The 14,533-nt window shown below is 37.5% G+C and overlaps 1 protein-coding gene across 1 annotated transcript in view; it reads left to right on the forward strand.

Moving 5' to 3' along the window:
• Positions 1-2,618: 2,618 nt before the first annotated feature.
• Positions 2,619-14,533, forward strand: part of HOMER1 (homer scaffold protein 1) — a gene marked incomplete at its 5' end in the record, with an annotated part of 70,532 nt that continues 58,617 nt past the window's right edge. Inside the window, 3 exon segments of the mRNA XM_082013281.1 lie at positions 2,619-2,681; positions 2,685-2,870; positions 10,065-10,196. Coding sequence (XP_081869407.1) covers positions 2,619-2,681; positions 2,685-2,870; positions 10,065-10,196 — 381 coding nt within the window.

The following is a 14,533-nucleotide window of genomic DNA, read 5'->3' on the forward strand; positions in this document are numbered from 1 at the left end:
CAAAGCTGTATTTTCAGTTAAAACATGTAAGCAAAAGACCATAACTCTAGTTTATCAGGAGTGATTAAAAAAGTGTTAAGTAAGCTTCATTTATGCTGTTCTATACCTAACTGTAATGTCTATGCCAGACCCCAACCATGCTCTGCAAAGTGCTCTGGTTTGTCTTTGAGCAACAGTACTGAGCAATCAGCAGGATTATGCAGGCCACGTCATCAAATAAATCGAGGATATTTATCTGGGGCTGTGAAGATTTTTGTGCTGACACAGCAACTCAGGGCTGAACAGTCAGACTTCTACTGATACTCACAATTGCTTCAGTCATATGGTTTTTGCTTTTTGCATATTGAAATCCTAACCTGTGGTATGTTGAAAGTACCAGTTGCAACATATACTGTACTGTGACAGAATTGAGTATCAGTGCTTGTCAAATGTGTATTTATTAACCACACACACAATTTGGATTCAACTCTTATTTTGTCTTTTTAGTTAACATGCTCAGAGCCTTTGTTTTCTCCTTCCAATGTCATGTGAATAGTTGTCAGGCTTCTGAGATTTTTGTTTTGATAGGCTCTTTAACATTCCAGGTAAAGAACTGGTTGCATTATAGTAATGTGCATCACATTACATTTGGATATGCTTAATTGGGAGGCACATGCAAAATGTCTCTAATACTGAAGACAAGGTGTAAAGTTTGATTGAAGAAGTAATTGTAGATATTTGAAAGAGCAATAGGAATTGGTGTAAAGACTCTGTTAAACAAAAGGGCTATAAAAGTCACCTTTGCATAACCTTTCCTTGAAAACAACTACCACACCTCCTATAGGTTGGTGATTTAGAAGAAGATGAGTTGGTGCTGAGGGTACAACGACATTCGTACAGAGGACTAGCATGTGCATTGATCCCCCTGGCCTGCCTTCCTTCTCCTTTAGCTTTCACTGAAACACTGTTTTCCTGTCTTTGGTCTGTTCTGTATCCTTTCTGTCACTTCTTCCAACACCCAACATAGAAGAACACCACACCTTCTGGCAGATGAGCTTCAGGGAGCCTTAGCTCCCAGCTGAGTAATACATTCTGCTGCTGAAAGCAGCTGGTCTCATCTACTCTTGCTGCCAAGTAGTAGAAATATTTCTGAGAGTTCACATACCCCTTTGTAATGAGGCCAGATTGAAACCCTTTGACTATGAGCACCCAGAATCTTAAATTTTGTATTGCTTTATTCTGGGCAGAAAAATGTATTAAAAACTTATCTCTTAAAGGGAAATGAGGACAGTGAGAAAGGATATGTTTCTACACATCCTGCTAATGGGAGAAAACAGGAGAGTCTAAAAACCTAGAAAGTTAAATCCAACTTAAAGTTGTGGTACTTAACATTTTTGGGATTTGATGGCAACATTCCCTGAAGAATACAGCAATCTATTTGTCACAAAATGTAGCTAAACAATCTTAGTGATATTAAACTAGTTACAGATTTCTGTGCAATACTGTATGTCCTGGTAGTGATCATGGGGAAAATAAGTTGTAAATTCTAAAGTTCAGTAGTTTTTTTTTACCTTACATAGTTTTACTTGCTAAGCAGTTAACTTTGAACTATGTATGTTATACATAATTAGTGTTGGTATGAAAATGTTCATGTGTGAAGCTCCGAAGAGTGAGTTCACAACACACGTTCCTGGCCCTAACTGAGGCTAGTTTTAGAGTAATTGCATTGAATCAGCCAGTTCAGTTTCAGATGATGGCCTAAAATTGATTAGAATAAGCAAGTATTAAAAGATTTTTGAGAAGATTGGTGTTTGAAGTCATACACATTCTGAAGTGTGCAGTGTAATGAGGTGAAGTTACACATGTATTAATGCCAGTTAGTTTAAAGGGAGAGATGGAGGGTGAGGGCTGCGGAGATGATGGGACAGGGCTGAATCTATATTTAGAGATGTGTCGTGGTTTAGGCCCAGCCAGCAACGAAGCAACAAGCAGCGGCTTGCTTGCCTCCCCCTGCCCTAGGTGGGATGGGGGAGGGCATTGGAAAAAAACCTTGTGGATTGAAATAAAAACAGTTTAATAGGACAACAAAGGTAGAGGAAATAAGGAAATAATAATAATAATGGAATCTAGAAGAACAAGTGATGCACAACACAACAATAGCTCACCACCCCGTGATCGATAGCCTGTCCCCGAGCAGCGGTTCCTGCGCCCCAGCATGGGGCATGACTGAGCATGAGGTTACATGGTGGGGAATATCCCTTTGGCCAGGCTGAGTCAGCTGTCCTGGCTGTGCCCCCTCCCAGCTTCTTGTCTACCTCCCCACTAGCAGAGCATGGGTAGCTGAAAAGTCATTGACTGAGCGTGAGCACAACTACTTAGCAACAACTAAAAACATCAGTGTGTTATCGACATTTTTCTCATACTAAATCCAAAACACAGCACTATACCAGCTATTAGGAAGAAAATTAACTCTATCCCAACCCAAACCAGGACAGTCTGTCTTTATCTTACTCTACAGCTGGGTGCTGATTTATGCCTTTGGAAGGCTTGCATTTTGTTTGCATATGTGTATTAATGCACATATCTGCTCTACGCAGCAACACATACAGAAGTTCGTAGCATTTTATCAGCAAAGTGAAATGTGTACATACCAGTGTGCACAACTGGCAGATAACTTGTGTGCAACAATACTATGTACAAATTAGATTCATGACTTTTACTCCCTATCCTTCAGGGAACAACCCATCTTCAGCACCCGAGCTCACGTCTTCCAGATTGACCCAAACACTAAGAAGAACTGGGTTCCCACCAGCAAGCATGCTGTTACTGTGTCCTACTTCTATGACAGCACAAGAAATGTCTACAGGATAATCAGTTTGGATGGCTCAAAGGTAAGTTTTATTTCAGAAAACTTGCTTGCTTCATCAATTTTTGTGTTTATTTTCTACTCTGATGTCCTTCATGTGTCTTCTCAGATGCTTTTGTCATTATCTGAGTAACAGATTATTGACACGTTAAAGTGATAACATTGCTTCATTACGTTTTAAGTGTTTATTCAGAAGTGCTATTTTCCATGCATTCATGTTTACTTTGATAAATCTATTGCTGAATTTAAGTTGATGACCTGTTACTTAGTTCACATTATGAGCAGGCTAAAAAGGCATTCCCTCTGGGATGCACTAAAAAAGTACAAATAGGGTTACAATAACCTGTTTTAATTTCCTCATTCAATGATCTGTCAATATCATTGGCTTCAGTATTAGGAAGGACATCTGTTCAGTGCCCATAATCACTTAGGAAATCCTTCTTTGTTACGTAATCTTCCAATTTTTGTTGTAGAGAATGTGAGGATTCTCTCCTACTAAAGCTCTCCGTGGTAAGCTTTTATCAAAACTCTGGTGGTTTGGGTTTCATTTTTTTGGGGGGGGTGGTTGTTTTTTGTTCTGTTTGTTTTTTTTTTTTTTAATTAGGAAGGATAATATGTTGAGCTGCTGTTATTGGAAGCCTTGTCTAAAAAATTAATTTGATGTGGAGAAAATACTTGACTGCTCTGTAGGTTCTACCTCAAGTGGGTATAAAAACAGTAACTTTACGAACAGCATATCAGAAATCTCTGCAATAAGGACATTAAAGATATACAGAATGTAATAAAAAGTTGTGATCCTTTCAAGAGACTTTCATTTACAACTTCTGGAGATGCATCAGTTCATGATGGTTGGAACCGAAGTAGTCTGTTAGAGCATAGCAGCATTCACATTTTGCAGCTATTTATTGAAAGCTGAAAAATACTACCCTGCATTTCGTTAAAATATCCAGACTACGGTTATTTTAAATGATGAAGTAGAATCTCTATCATAAAGAAGTATATAGAAATACATCTCATAGTCAGAGTTCTCTATATGATACTACTTTAAGTGATTCAGACTCTGGTGTCAAAGCCTACCAGAATTTTTCCAAGTTTAAGTCTTACTTTTTTCTTCCCTTCCCAGCCTTCCTTCAAATGATTCTTTTAGTTTTGTCATATAGTTAAAATACCTTTTATTTATAAAGATTTTGAGATTGGAACTAGATGCTGTATGAAATCAAGACTACCAGTTGTAGTCTGTAGCACCTTAATTGATTTGCACAGTCTACAAAATCCTTATTCTGGTATCCACTGGGGTTCGTCTGCCTTTTTCCAAAGCTGCAACTCCTGCAACTCCTGGCTGCCGAGTTAAATTGTTGAGCAGTTGTTCATCTATTTATTTTTTCTTTTGTCTACTGCAGCATTTCCTTTGCATGTATTGGCATGGTATATTGATAATGCAATCTATCACTTTTATTTACTCCCTCTGTGATTGCTGCAATCCTAATAATGTTTTCATCCAATGTGAGATGTCTGACTAAGATCTAGGATCCCAATAATGACTAAGAAAGACCCATTGTTTTAGGCATCACAACACTGCTCTGAAACAAGCACAGGTGAATAGCAAGGGGGCCCATGGAAGAACTTTAAATTTTCAGCATAGTTCCCGGATATTTTTTTATTTTTAATTAAAGCCACCTCTTTTTTAACATGTCTACACTTATACAATATTGTATGTACAAAGAGCTGAATATAAAGATAAAGCATTCTTAACTTTGGAGTGCATCCACATAGTGTCTCTGCTATATGGCCTACAGCTGGGTGTCAGTAACACTACTGGCACTGAGCTTGCAATACCTTATATTACCTTATATTGTTGATTGGTCAGATAGAAGCGTTAAAGTTGCAAAGGAGAAAAAGGTATGCAATTTAATTCTCCCATTTTAAGTTTTGAAATGAAACTGAGTAAAGATGATTTTGTGGTTGTTTTTTTGAAAAAACAAATACTGCATTTAAAACGTCTCATACACATACTGCCAGTGGCCAAAAACATTTGTCAAACCATACTGGTTTTGAAGCTGTCATGTCCCTCCCTTGGAGGGAGTAGATACATGATCCAAGTAGGTTTTGTTGTAAACCTTGGCGCTGGTGGGGTTTACAGCACCCTGTAGGTTGTTACAGTGGAGAGAATGATGTGCATGTGGATGCTCAGTTACACCAGCTGAGGTGCTAAGCAGTTAAGGCAGTAAGTGATGGCCACTCACGTGTATGTTCCCTTAGACTGCAGTAAGGAAAGTTTGAGGCACATATGCTTTAGATTTGAGTGATAATCCTATTTCTGTCCCAAACCCTTCCCTGTCTTTAGGTCAGTGGGTTTCAGTAGGATTACTGGATAAAATTTAACTTGTGTGCTGGTTGTCTGAATGTTGTTAAATCTTTCGTCTTGGAAACAAAACGACATTTTAAAGACGTGATCTTCACTCACCTCTGAGGGGTGCTACTGTACATTGCAGATTCCCACTTGAATTTGCCAATGGGGATCTTTGGTGTATTTTTAGAGAGTTTTTTTTTTCCTTATTGCATATCACTGGGTCTGAGACAGATTCAGATGAGAGAGGTCCTACAGAAGCAAGTTCTGCTTATTTTTAATGCATTCTGTGTAATGTTGTTTTCTGAATCTACCGTCTCCTCTTAAAATACCTTGCACAAGAAATTATGCATCTCGCTCTAACTTGAATCCAGAAAATATTCTAGGACCATAAGGTGTTCAGTGTACAGGCCATATTTTATAGTCACATACAGTGTCTGGATCCCTGTTGCCCATGGCAGGGCAATCCTGATGCAAATTGTCTGGAAGAACTCGAGGCTGTTTTTTGTGACCTCTTGAGTAAATATCTTTTATGAGACCTTTTTCTCCTACCACTCTAGGAATCAAGAGAAAGCCTGAAACCTAAAATTTCTTATGCAATATGATATGACAATATTGAGCAGTTGTTGCTGAGGCTTTCAGTTATTAATTAATTATATAGTAATTTCATAGCTCCTTGGAAAAATATATTCTAGTACTTCTTGCTCTTAGATGATGGAAGGAAGCATCCATTATTTCTCCATTAACTCTGCAGGCAGATACTAGGATTATTCCCTGCTATCTTTTCTGTTCAATCTCTGGCGGTCACTGAGAAAAGAAAGGAGATCAATTAATGTGGTTCCTGCAGTACTAGGTAACTCTCTGATAATTTTTTCACAGATGCAAGATAGGAAAAAACCCCTAATAATTTGTGCTCATCTAAAACAAGAGAAGACGCTGGAAAAGAGTGGTTTTCCAGTCTGTAGGTTCCATGAGCCTTGTATATTCTGAGTGAAGTCTCCTATCAGTGTCACTGCAATAGGTGGTCTTCACATTTTAATGACTGTTTTAAAATAAATTAGTTGCACATTAAAGTGATAACCTGTTTGATGCATTTAGTGTACAGGTTTTAAGTAAGGCCTGTAAGCACAGGTCTTCAGTGATCTTTGTTTGAAGAACTTAAAAAATACTGTGTGTCTCAATTATTATTGACATCAATTTTAGCACAATATAAGATCATATTTGACCACTGCTCTATATTTTGCAGCTGTTGAGATTGCAGTCAGTAAAACGAACAGCTAAGACACATGCCCTATTTTCTCTTAGCTAAACTAGTATGAAAGGAAAACATGAAAGCTATTTTATTATTCTAACAAAACCTAAAGATAACAAAATCAGTTTTCTTCAAAAGCTGAATGTCTGCTTGTCAGATTAACTCTGTTCTGTTTTTAAGATATTCTGTACACTTATACTAACAACATTCTTAAAAGTTGATGAAATATTTGACACTTGTTATACTAGTAACTCTACAGTGAAATTTGGCATGGAGGAGAGCAGTTAAAGCAGTATCTATTTAGGTAGACAAGACATGCTGAATTACAAATTCTAATTTAAAAAATAAATCCTTTTTTTAACCTGAAGATATGAAGGATTCATATCTAGTATTTTCCAGAAGTAGCTGACACTGACTGTATCTGTAGTACGCGCTAGCATTGCACTTTTTAAAAACGTAATTAATTCAGCATGTGAGAGATCTAGCATACTAATGCTTATAATTCAGAGAGGATTGTAAGCCTTGATTTCTGTGTAAAACCGGTAGGTCTAATGAAAGGACTCTTTTTTGTATCAATAGGATCTGAATGTAGCCTTCCCAGTGATAACCTTGCCGTCTTTGGACTAGTAGTGTCCACTGGAGTGGAGCCTCCTTATTTTTCTCTGCTGGAAAGTAAAGGGAGCAATCACAGCAAATCTTTCTCAATGCAATTATTTTTTAAAGAGTTTTCTTCCCACCTTCCTCCCTTGCAAGGAAGCAATGGGACAGTCACTGTAACCCATCCTAAATGCAGACTGCTGTCAAAACAGGTATCCCATTCTAGTCCAGGCAGCCTGCCCTGCGTTCTCTCTTGTGCAGCCAGCCACGTGGTCAGCTGAAGCAGTGAGCAGTCTCGGCTAAAAGCTGGCTGGTTTTTCCAAGGTTTTTTGCTGGGTTAATTTGCAACCAGGTATGCCACTGTCACTGCAGCAAATGCCAGCCCTGCAGGCTTTAAACATACCTATTGCTTGGAGGTCATGAATCCCTATCCTCAGAGTCATCTTCTGCATTGATGAAGTCACATCCATGACATAATAAGCACACTCTCAAATCTGTGATATAAGTTCAAATTAATCAAGCAATGGATGGAACTAGGGCTTAAGCAAGCTAGACAACATAGCTAGAGCTTGAGCTGCGAGGAAGACTCTTTTCTACGCTGTCCCCAGGGTGTTTAATGTCAAACATATTACTATTGGCAGCTTCTACAGAAAGTGAGACTAAGCATTAGGTGAACTTGCACAGCTCTGTTTTGGGCTTCTAAACACTAACAGTGCACAAGAAGGCAAGAAGCATACAAGAAAAAAAGAGCTCTGGAACACCTCCTTTCCAAGAAGTCCACCTCCCTGTCTCACATTATCTCTTCTGTCCTGTGTGGCAGAGCCATTTTTGATGACATCATTTGGAGGCCATAGTGCAAGTGCAGGCCTGCTGGCTTCATCTGGGCTCCGAACCTTAAGTGTAAAGAAAGGAGAATGATGTTTGAATTACCAGTGACTTCACTGACTGGCTTCTCATACAAAACTCTGAGGAGACATTTTGTCGCCAGTTAATGCTGGAGGTGGTTCTCCAGTCTCTGATCACACCATAAATCCTGTCCCTGACCTGATGAGGCTTGCTGGTTCAAATGTAAGTTTTCAGGCAGTCCAAAGTTTTCCAGGAATTGCTCACAATGGTAGCCAAAACTTGCATTTTAAGGCAAAGGTTATCAGAGAGGGCTGCCTGTTTGATATCCTCAGCTACATCCAGATTTGCTCTTCTAACTGTATGTGAGTATAGTGGAGCTGCCAAAGCCACCGCAGAACAAACCACTAGTTTGGTAAAATTCGTCCCTGCTGCAGCATCTTTGCTTGTCTTTCTACATGTTGCGATACATGTGTTCTTCTGAATTTTTTTTGCAATACTCCTTTCTGCCACTTCATCTGAGAATCACCATGTGCACATGTAAGCTGTTTGTGGGCTTAGCTGGCTTCTCAGCTGTCAATTTTTCAGGCTTGCCCTGTAGAATTCAGAGTAAAATTTATGCTGTTAGTAGCTGTGCCTCCAGTGCTGCCCAAATCTCAGCAAAAGCAAGGAGTGCCAAGTAAACTCTTTGTAATATCCACCCAGAAGGCCACCTCAGACAAGTAGTATAGACTGATTTTGACGTTCAGAAGATCTTGGGCTTGGGAGAGCAGTACTTGATCTCTCTGATGTTGTTCTTACTGTCACCATCCTGAAAAAATGCTGTTATTCTCTACACATCTGTATAGTTCCTGCTATTCAGAGCACCTTGTGAATTTTGTCGCTGCTCTAGAATTATTCAGTAATCACTGGCTTTGAACTGCCAGGTGTAAGGCGGGGGTTATGGTTTCATGAAAGCACGATACATGCACTGGTGTTCAAGAGATCCCAACTCGGTACCGTAAGACACATTGCAGTAGGATACATTCTGACAATAGCCTTTGGAGCACAGTAACAGGCATGTAAAGAAAGATTTTTGCTGAATTGTTCTACTCACAGTGTATGCTATTTTCTGGGAGGTTTTAAGGATGTTATCTTTCATGTAGGTGTTACAAAGCACCAGTGATTTCATGAAAAGGGCTGTGAATTATTTAACATATGTGGCTGAAACTCTTAGTAGCACCAGACAGATCAGAAAGCATGCCTGCATTTCGCTTCAAATACACATATCTTTGGGTTTATGGCTACTTTTTCTTGTTCATGTTGGCTGGTTATGAATTGTACTAACCATTAGTTTTTTAGTTAAATGGAACCCATTGGCGTCACTATAAGACTTTATCCTGACATACTTTTAAGTCAGCTGGACAGTTCCACATCGCAGATTTAGAGTATGTTAGACAAACTTTAATGTGATGGGAATACTGTTGCAATCCATGGTAAAACTTTAGTTGCTTTTCATGGAACCAGTGTATAGTTGCATTTTTTGTTTATATTAGCAGAAGTTGTATGCTGAAGGATGTGCTTCTTCCATCCTTTATACAAGAAGAACTAGAAAAGAAAAGTTATTCTAAGAGTAGTTCTTCTATAGTTGGTGCATGACCCTGTCATTGTTAGGCATGCTTGTGTAGGTATAAAGAAAAACAGATTCTTGTAATACAGAAACTTAAAAAGAAATTGTGCTTCTTGTTCTATTGCATGTTTTCCAGTGAGAATTGCATATGCATCAGGGGTGGGCGGAATGCAATAGTGAAGCTTAACAGTGGAGCTTGAGATGTGTTGCCTTAGGGGACAAAGAAATACACTTATGAGACAAAAAAGGACTTTACTAGTCCTATTGCTGATCTCATTAGCTTACGCAGATGCTTTAAAGGACTTTTTTTAGACTTGGTATGTACTAAATGACTGTTTGCAACTGCCCCTCCCTCAGTTTTTGCTCCTTTTACAGAATATATGTGAAAATGTGCTTTCATAATTTTAGCTGTCATTGAATTAGAAGAAAACTGTTCCCTAGTTCCCAGTTTGTGTCTCGTTCAGCGTGCACAGATACTTGACTGCAATATTGGCATTTTCAATTATGAGTAGTCTTTAAAAAAAAATCAAAACCACAAAACCCCTTTTTTACAACTATTACTTTTTTCCAGGCAATAATAAATAGCACTATCACCCCCAACATGACATTTACTAAAACATCCCAGAAGTTTGGCCAGTGGGCAGACAGCAGGGCGAATACAGTCTATGGCTTGGGATTTTCATCTGAACATCATCTTTCAAAAGTAAGTATGATCAGTGGAACTACTCGGCTAGTCAAGTGGCTTAAGAATGTTCGATTCCTGCTGGTTGTATCTTGACTCAGTGCTTGCTACTATTGTTATTTAAAAATAATTTACAAAAAAATGTTCTGTATCGATCCTTATAATGTAAAAAGACAAGACAAAGTGTGATACGTGCAAATTTTCTTTTAACTGGTGGAGGAAAGGAGGGAGATTTAACCTATCACAGTGTATGTTGTTAATGCTTTCTAATTATTAATTTGCTAGGTTTCTTTTTTTTAGAAGCTGGTCTTCCATTACAGTTTTTCATGACACAATTTAAAGGAGAAGACAATTTAGTGTTTCTTCTGTATTTAGATCTCCTAGAAAAAAGTTGTGGGTAGCCTTCTCATGCATTTTTGTCTTTTAAGCCACATTCACTTTCAAGCACTCTACTATGTAGTGCATGAAATTACAGATATTTCAACATCAGTAGGCTTAAAGTAAAACTAGTGGGACATATATTCAGTGTAAAAGAAAACTACATTGTCTTGTTGGAATACAAAAGTTGAAATGTTTACTAAAGAAACTCTGTGCCATACGTGAGTGTTTTTTTCTGTTCTACTTGTGCAGGAGGGAAGGAACACCTTATTCTGAGGAAAGCTGTTTCTGAAAATGATGGTATAGTTCCTCTGAGCATACTCCTCTGACAATACCTATTGTCCAGGAACCTGTACAAGCCAGTGTCATTTTTCTCCAGATGAGGAATTTCAGTTTAGTTTAAGAACATGTCGCTACATTAAACAGACAATTTTCATCTTCGAAGTATATAAAAGATCTGGAAACCCAAGTGCAATAAAAAGAACGTATAGTACGTGTTTAAGAAAGGAATAATGATTTTTCATTATTCATCATTCATTTAAAATAACAATTATTTTAAAATATTTAAAAATTATTATTAAAAAAAAGGTAAAAATCATACCAGACCTTTTGAGAAAGTAGTTGTCACTATCCAAGAATAAGCATGGGCCTGTTAGAAAACCATTAAAGTGAGAACCAGTACATCTGTTTTATTTGGACAAGTATTACACTTGTAAGATTTCTTCCTTTTATAATCAGATAGCTTTCATTTCTACAAAGCAACACAAACACAGGAAATTCTAAATTATACTAATATTGTATGTGCATTTGTGCACATATCATTGCTTCAGTAAACTTGGTAACTTTGTCACTTACTTGATGTGCATGGCCTGGAGGCTCTTACTTACCAACGTGGTAATAACTTTTCTTAATATTTCAATGGATTTAGCATAAATGGTAATTTAGTTTGTCTCTCTCATAGACTAGCTTGTTTTCCTTAATCACAGAATGCTTTTCTGAAGGCAAAGCATCATGCTATAGTCATGCGCACTCTGTGTTTGCCTGACTTTAAACACTAGGTTATCCTTGCCAGTGAAAGTATTTTGAGTCTTTTGACTGTCCTATTCCTTGACTCTTTTATTGCTCTAATCATGTGGTACTTACTGCCTTCTGAATTACAATTGTTTCAGTCTCATTCTTTCACTGCCCTCAAACAGATGTCTAGAGTTTTAATTATGCCCTCGTATTAAAACTTTATATTGCTGTTGAAAAAATCTGAAAAACTACAGTAGATATTTTGACTTAAGTACATGTTTGATTAGCAGTTACTCAGATTGCTGTGTTTTACAAATAACACATAAGTCTGTTGAGAAAAATACCAAGTCACAGACCTTTTCTGAAGCTTGTGGTGATGAATCTTCAGGACCTTTTCAACAAGCTGTTCCTGTTGTATTATATCTTAATTATCAAACTGATATTCATGTGAGTTGCAACTACTGAATGTTGCTACTAAAATTCATAAAGGTAAAACTTCTTGTGTTATTTTAAAATTAACAAACCTACTTGATGGGGGAAAGGAAACTTTTCTTCAGGTTCCAGTCTGTTCAGTCAGTGGAGTTGGTAGATAGGTTGGTCTTGGAATTGGAAAAGCTGAATTAGAAGCCATGGATCTGCTCTGTAGCTTTAGAGAAGTCACATCTATATTCTCTTTCCTGTCTTGTCTCTCCACTCAGATTACTGCTTCCAATTCTGTGCACTGGTACTTTAGTCAGGTTTATCAGAGCACTCCTTGGTATACCTAGCACTGTAGGACATGAAATCTAATTTAAGGCTTAAGGTACTACTGTCTATTAGTAATAGGGCTAACAAATAAACTGCATTAATGGATTTGTTCAGAAACAGGTTTCTTCTAGATGTTGACTTAACAATTTTTTCTGGAACTTCTTTTCTGTATTTGATTTGTCAAAGTCCTTAAGTGAACAGCCCTGCTGTATGTAATTTGTTTTGCAGTAGTGTCTCTGGGCCCCAATATTTCAAGACCCAGGGAGCAAAAAGACAGCCTGCAACCGCAAAAAACTTAGTCTAGTCTGTGACTGATTTCAACAGGTTAATGAAACAAATAATAGGAGCAGATAGAATAAACTGTTTATTTTTAGATCACGGTCTGCTTAGCTTATAGTAAATATTTGGCTTTTGGACTATTCATTTTTTGTTCATGTGCCTTTGTCATCCTGAACTAATTACTAGGGTAGAGTGCAACAGCAGTAACCTCCTTCTGTACAATTATTGTGACTGAGAGTTAGCGGAGTGAGAATAGCTGATAGAACAATAATGGCACTGTAATCAACTTCACATGCAAACAGTATAGAAGAAAATTAATTAAATATTTATTTATGTTTATTAGACCTTTTCTCAATATGTCAGACCACAAATTGGCTTCAAGGTTGTTCCATCAGAAGTTAGTGATACCTGAAAGATAATTCCAATGTTGAAGAATATTCCTTTCACAGGATCAGGATTTGCTAGCAGAGTCCTTCTTGCGCTGGCAGTAGTGGAAACAGAATGTCCTATGATTTTCAGGGAAAACTGAGATGACTTCCTCAACCAGAATATAAGTCTGTGCTTTTGATAGTATCCTGATGTATGACAAAAAATACTCTTCTTCAGGTTTGCTGTCTGTCTTACCCCTTTGAATCTGTTGACCTGATTTATTGCGTATAACTTAAGAATATGCTAAATGGCAGAATTGCCACCACAGATACTTGTAAGAGCATCTTCTAGTCTCCCTGCACAATTTTTTGTCTTTTCCTTAAAACGTTGATCCTCCAGAGAATCTTGCCTTTCATACCATGAGATCTCATCTTTGTTATTCAGGAGTTTTATCAAGAGATTGCTACTATCCATCACCTGACAATCTCAAGGCATTCTAGTAAATTTGTGAAAATTACCACTACATTAGCCTTGTTGGCTTTTTCTTAAAATGTTACCTATTTATCTGTCTATTGCATATTTTTTTTTACAGTTTCTACCACTGTGATGCAGAAGATCATATTTACTGCCTTTTATGTCTTCAGCCATTTATTCTAAATGTCAGCATCATGTTTTCCATTTACCAATCCTCTGGTCTTAAGGCTTATTTAAATAATAGGTTATCAGATTTTGCTGTCTGTGTACAAGTCTTAAATAAGTATCATCTAGTTCTGGTGATCTGTTGCCAATTTTATCATCTGTTCTGAGAGATTTTTTGATGCTGGATTGATTAGACTTTCAGGGTGGTACCCACTGTTTCCTTCTGTATTCAGGAAACGTATTCTTTTAAATAACCTGACAGCTGAAATATAGAATACAAGTTGAGAGAAATAATATTTCCTCAAATACTAATAGCCTGCCAGGAGAAGAAATTTAAAGACAGTATTGTTTTTTAGGTCTTCCATAGCAAGTGAAGTTCTGACTGAAAATATTTGAGGAGATGGTGTCACACAAAAGGTAGCCTTCGTCCCTGCTAAATACGTGCAGTGCAAAACAATTTCTTTGCATGTTTCTGCTGGCGAGATTTAGAAGCTGTTGGTGAAACTTCCAGTGTTTCTGTAGAATCATTTCGGTCATAAGTTCATTATAATCTGATAACGTTCTATAGAAAAGCAGTAGGAAACAAAAGCAGATGCTTGGCTACTATAGCAATTAGTGTAGTGTCAAACTGAGATCTATGAAGCTGAATTTTTCTCCAGCCAGAAAAACTAAGCCCTATTCTTAATAAATGTATTTAATCTCTCAAGTTTAAGTGTGCATGTATTTCTAAATTGCTGCTTTAGCTGTTTTCTGGAAGAGGTATATGTAGCGTAAAAGTCAAGATTTATATGGCAGTTCAATAGGCAGTTCTTGAATTTAGTGTTCAGTATATGCGTTTAGTTCAATGAATTTGTTCTTCAGATTGATGTCAACGAACAATCAAGAAAGGAACTTGACTCAGTATTTCCACTGCTGCTTTCCTAATTAGCTAT

This window comes from Phaethon aethereus, assembly GCF_964289735.1.
Source record: "Phaethon aethereus genome assembly, chromosome: Z".
Lineage (NCBI taxonomy): Eukaryota > Metazoa > Chordata > Aves > Phaethontiformes > Phaethontidae > Phaethon > Phaethon aethereus.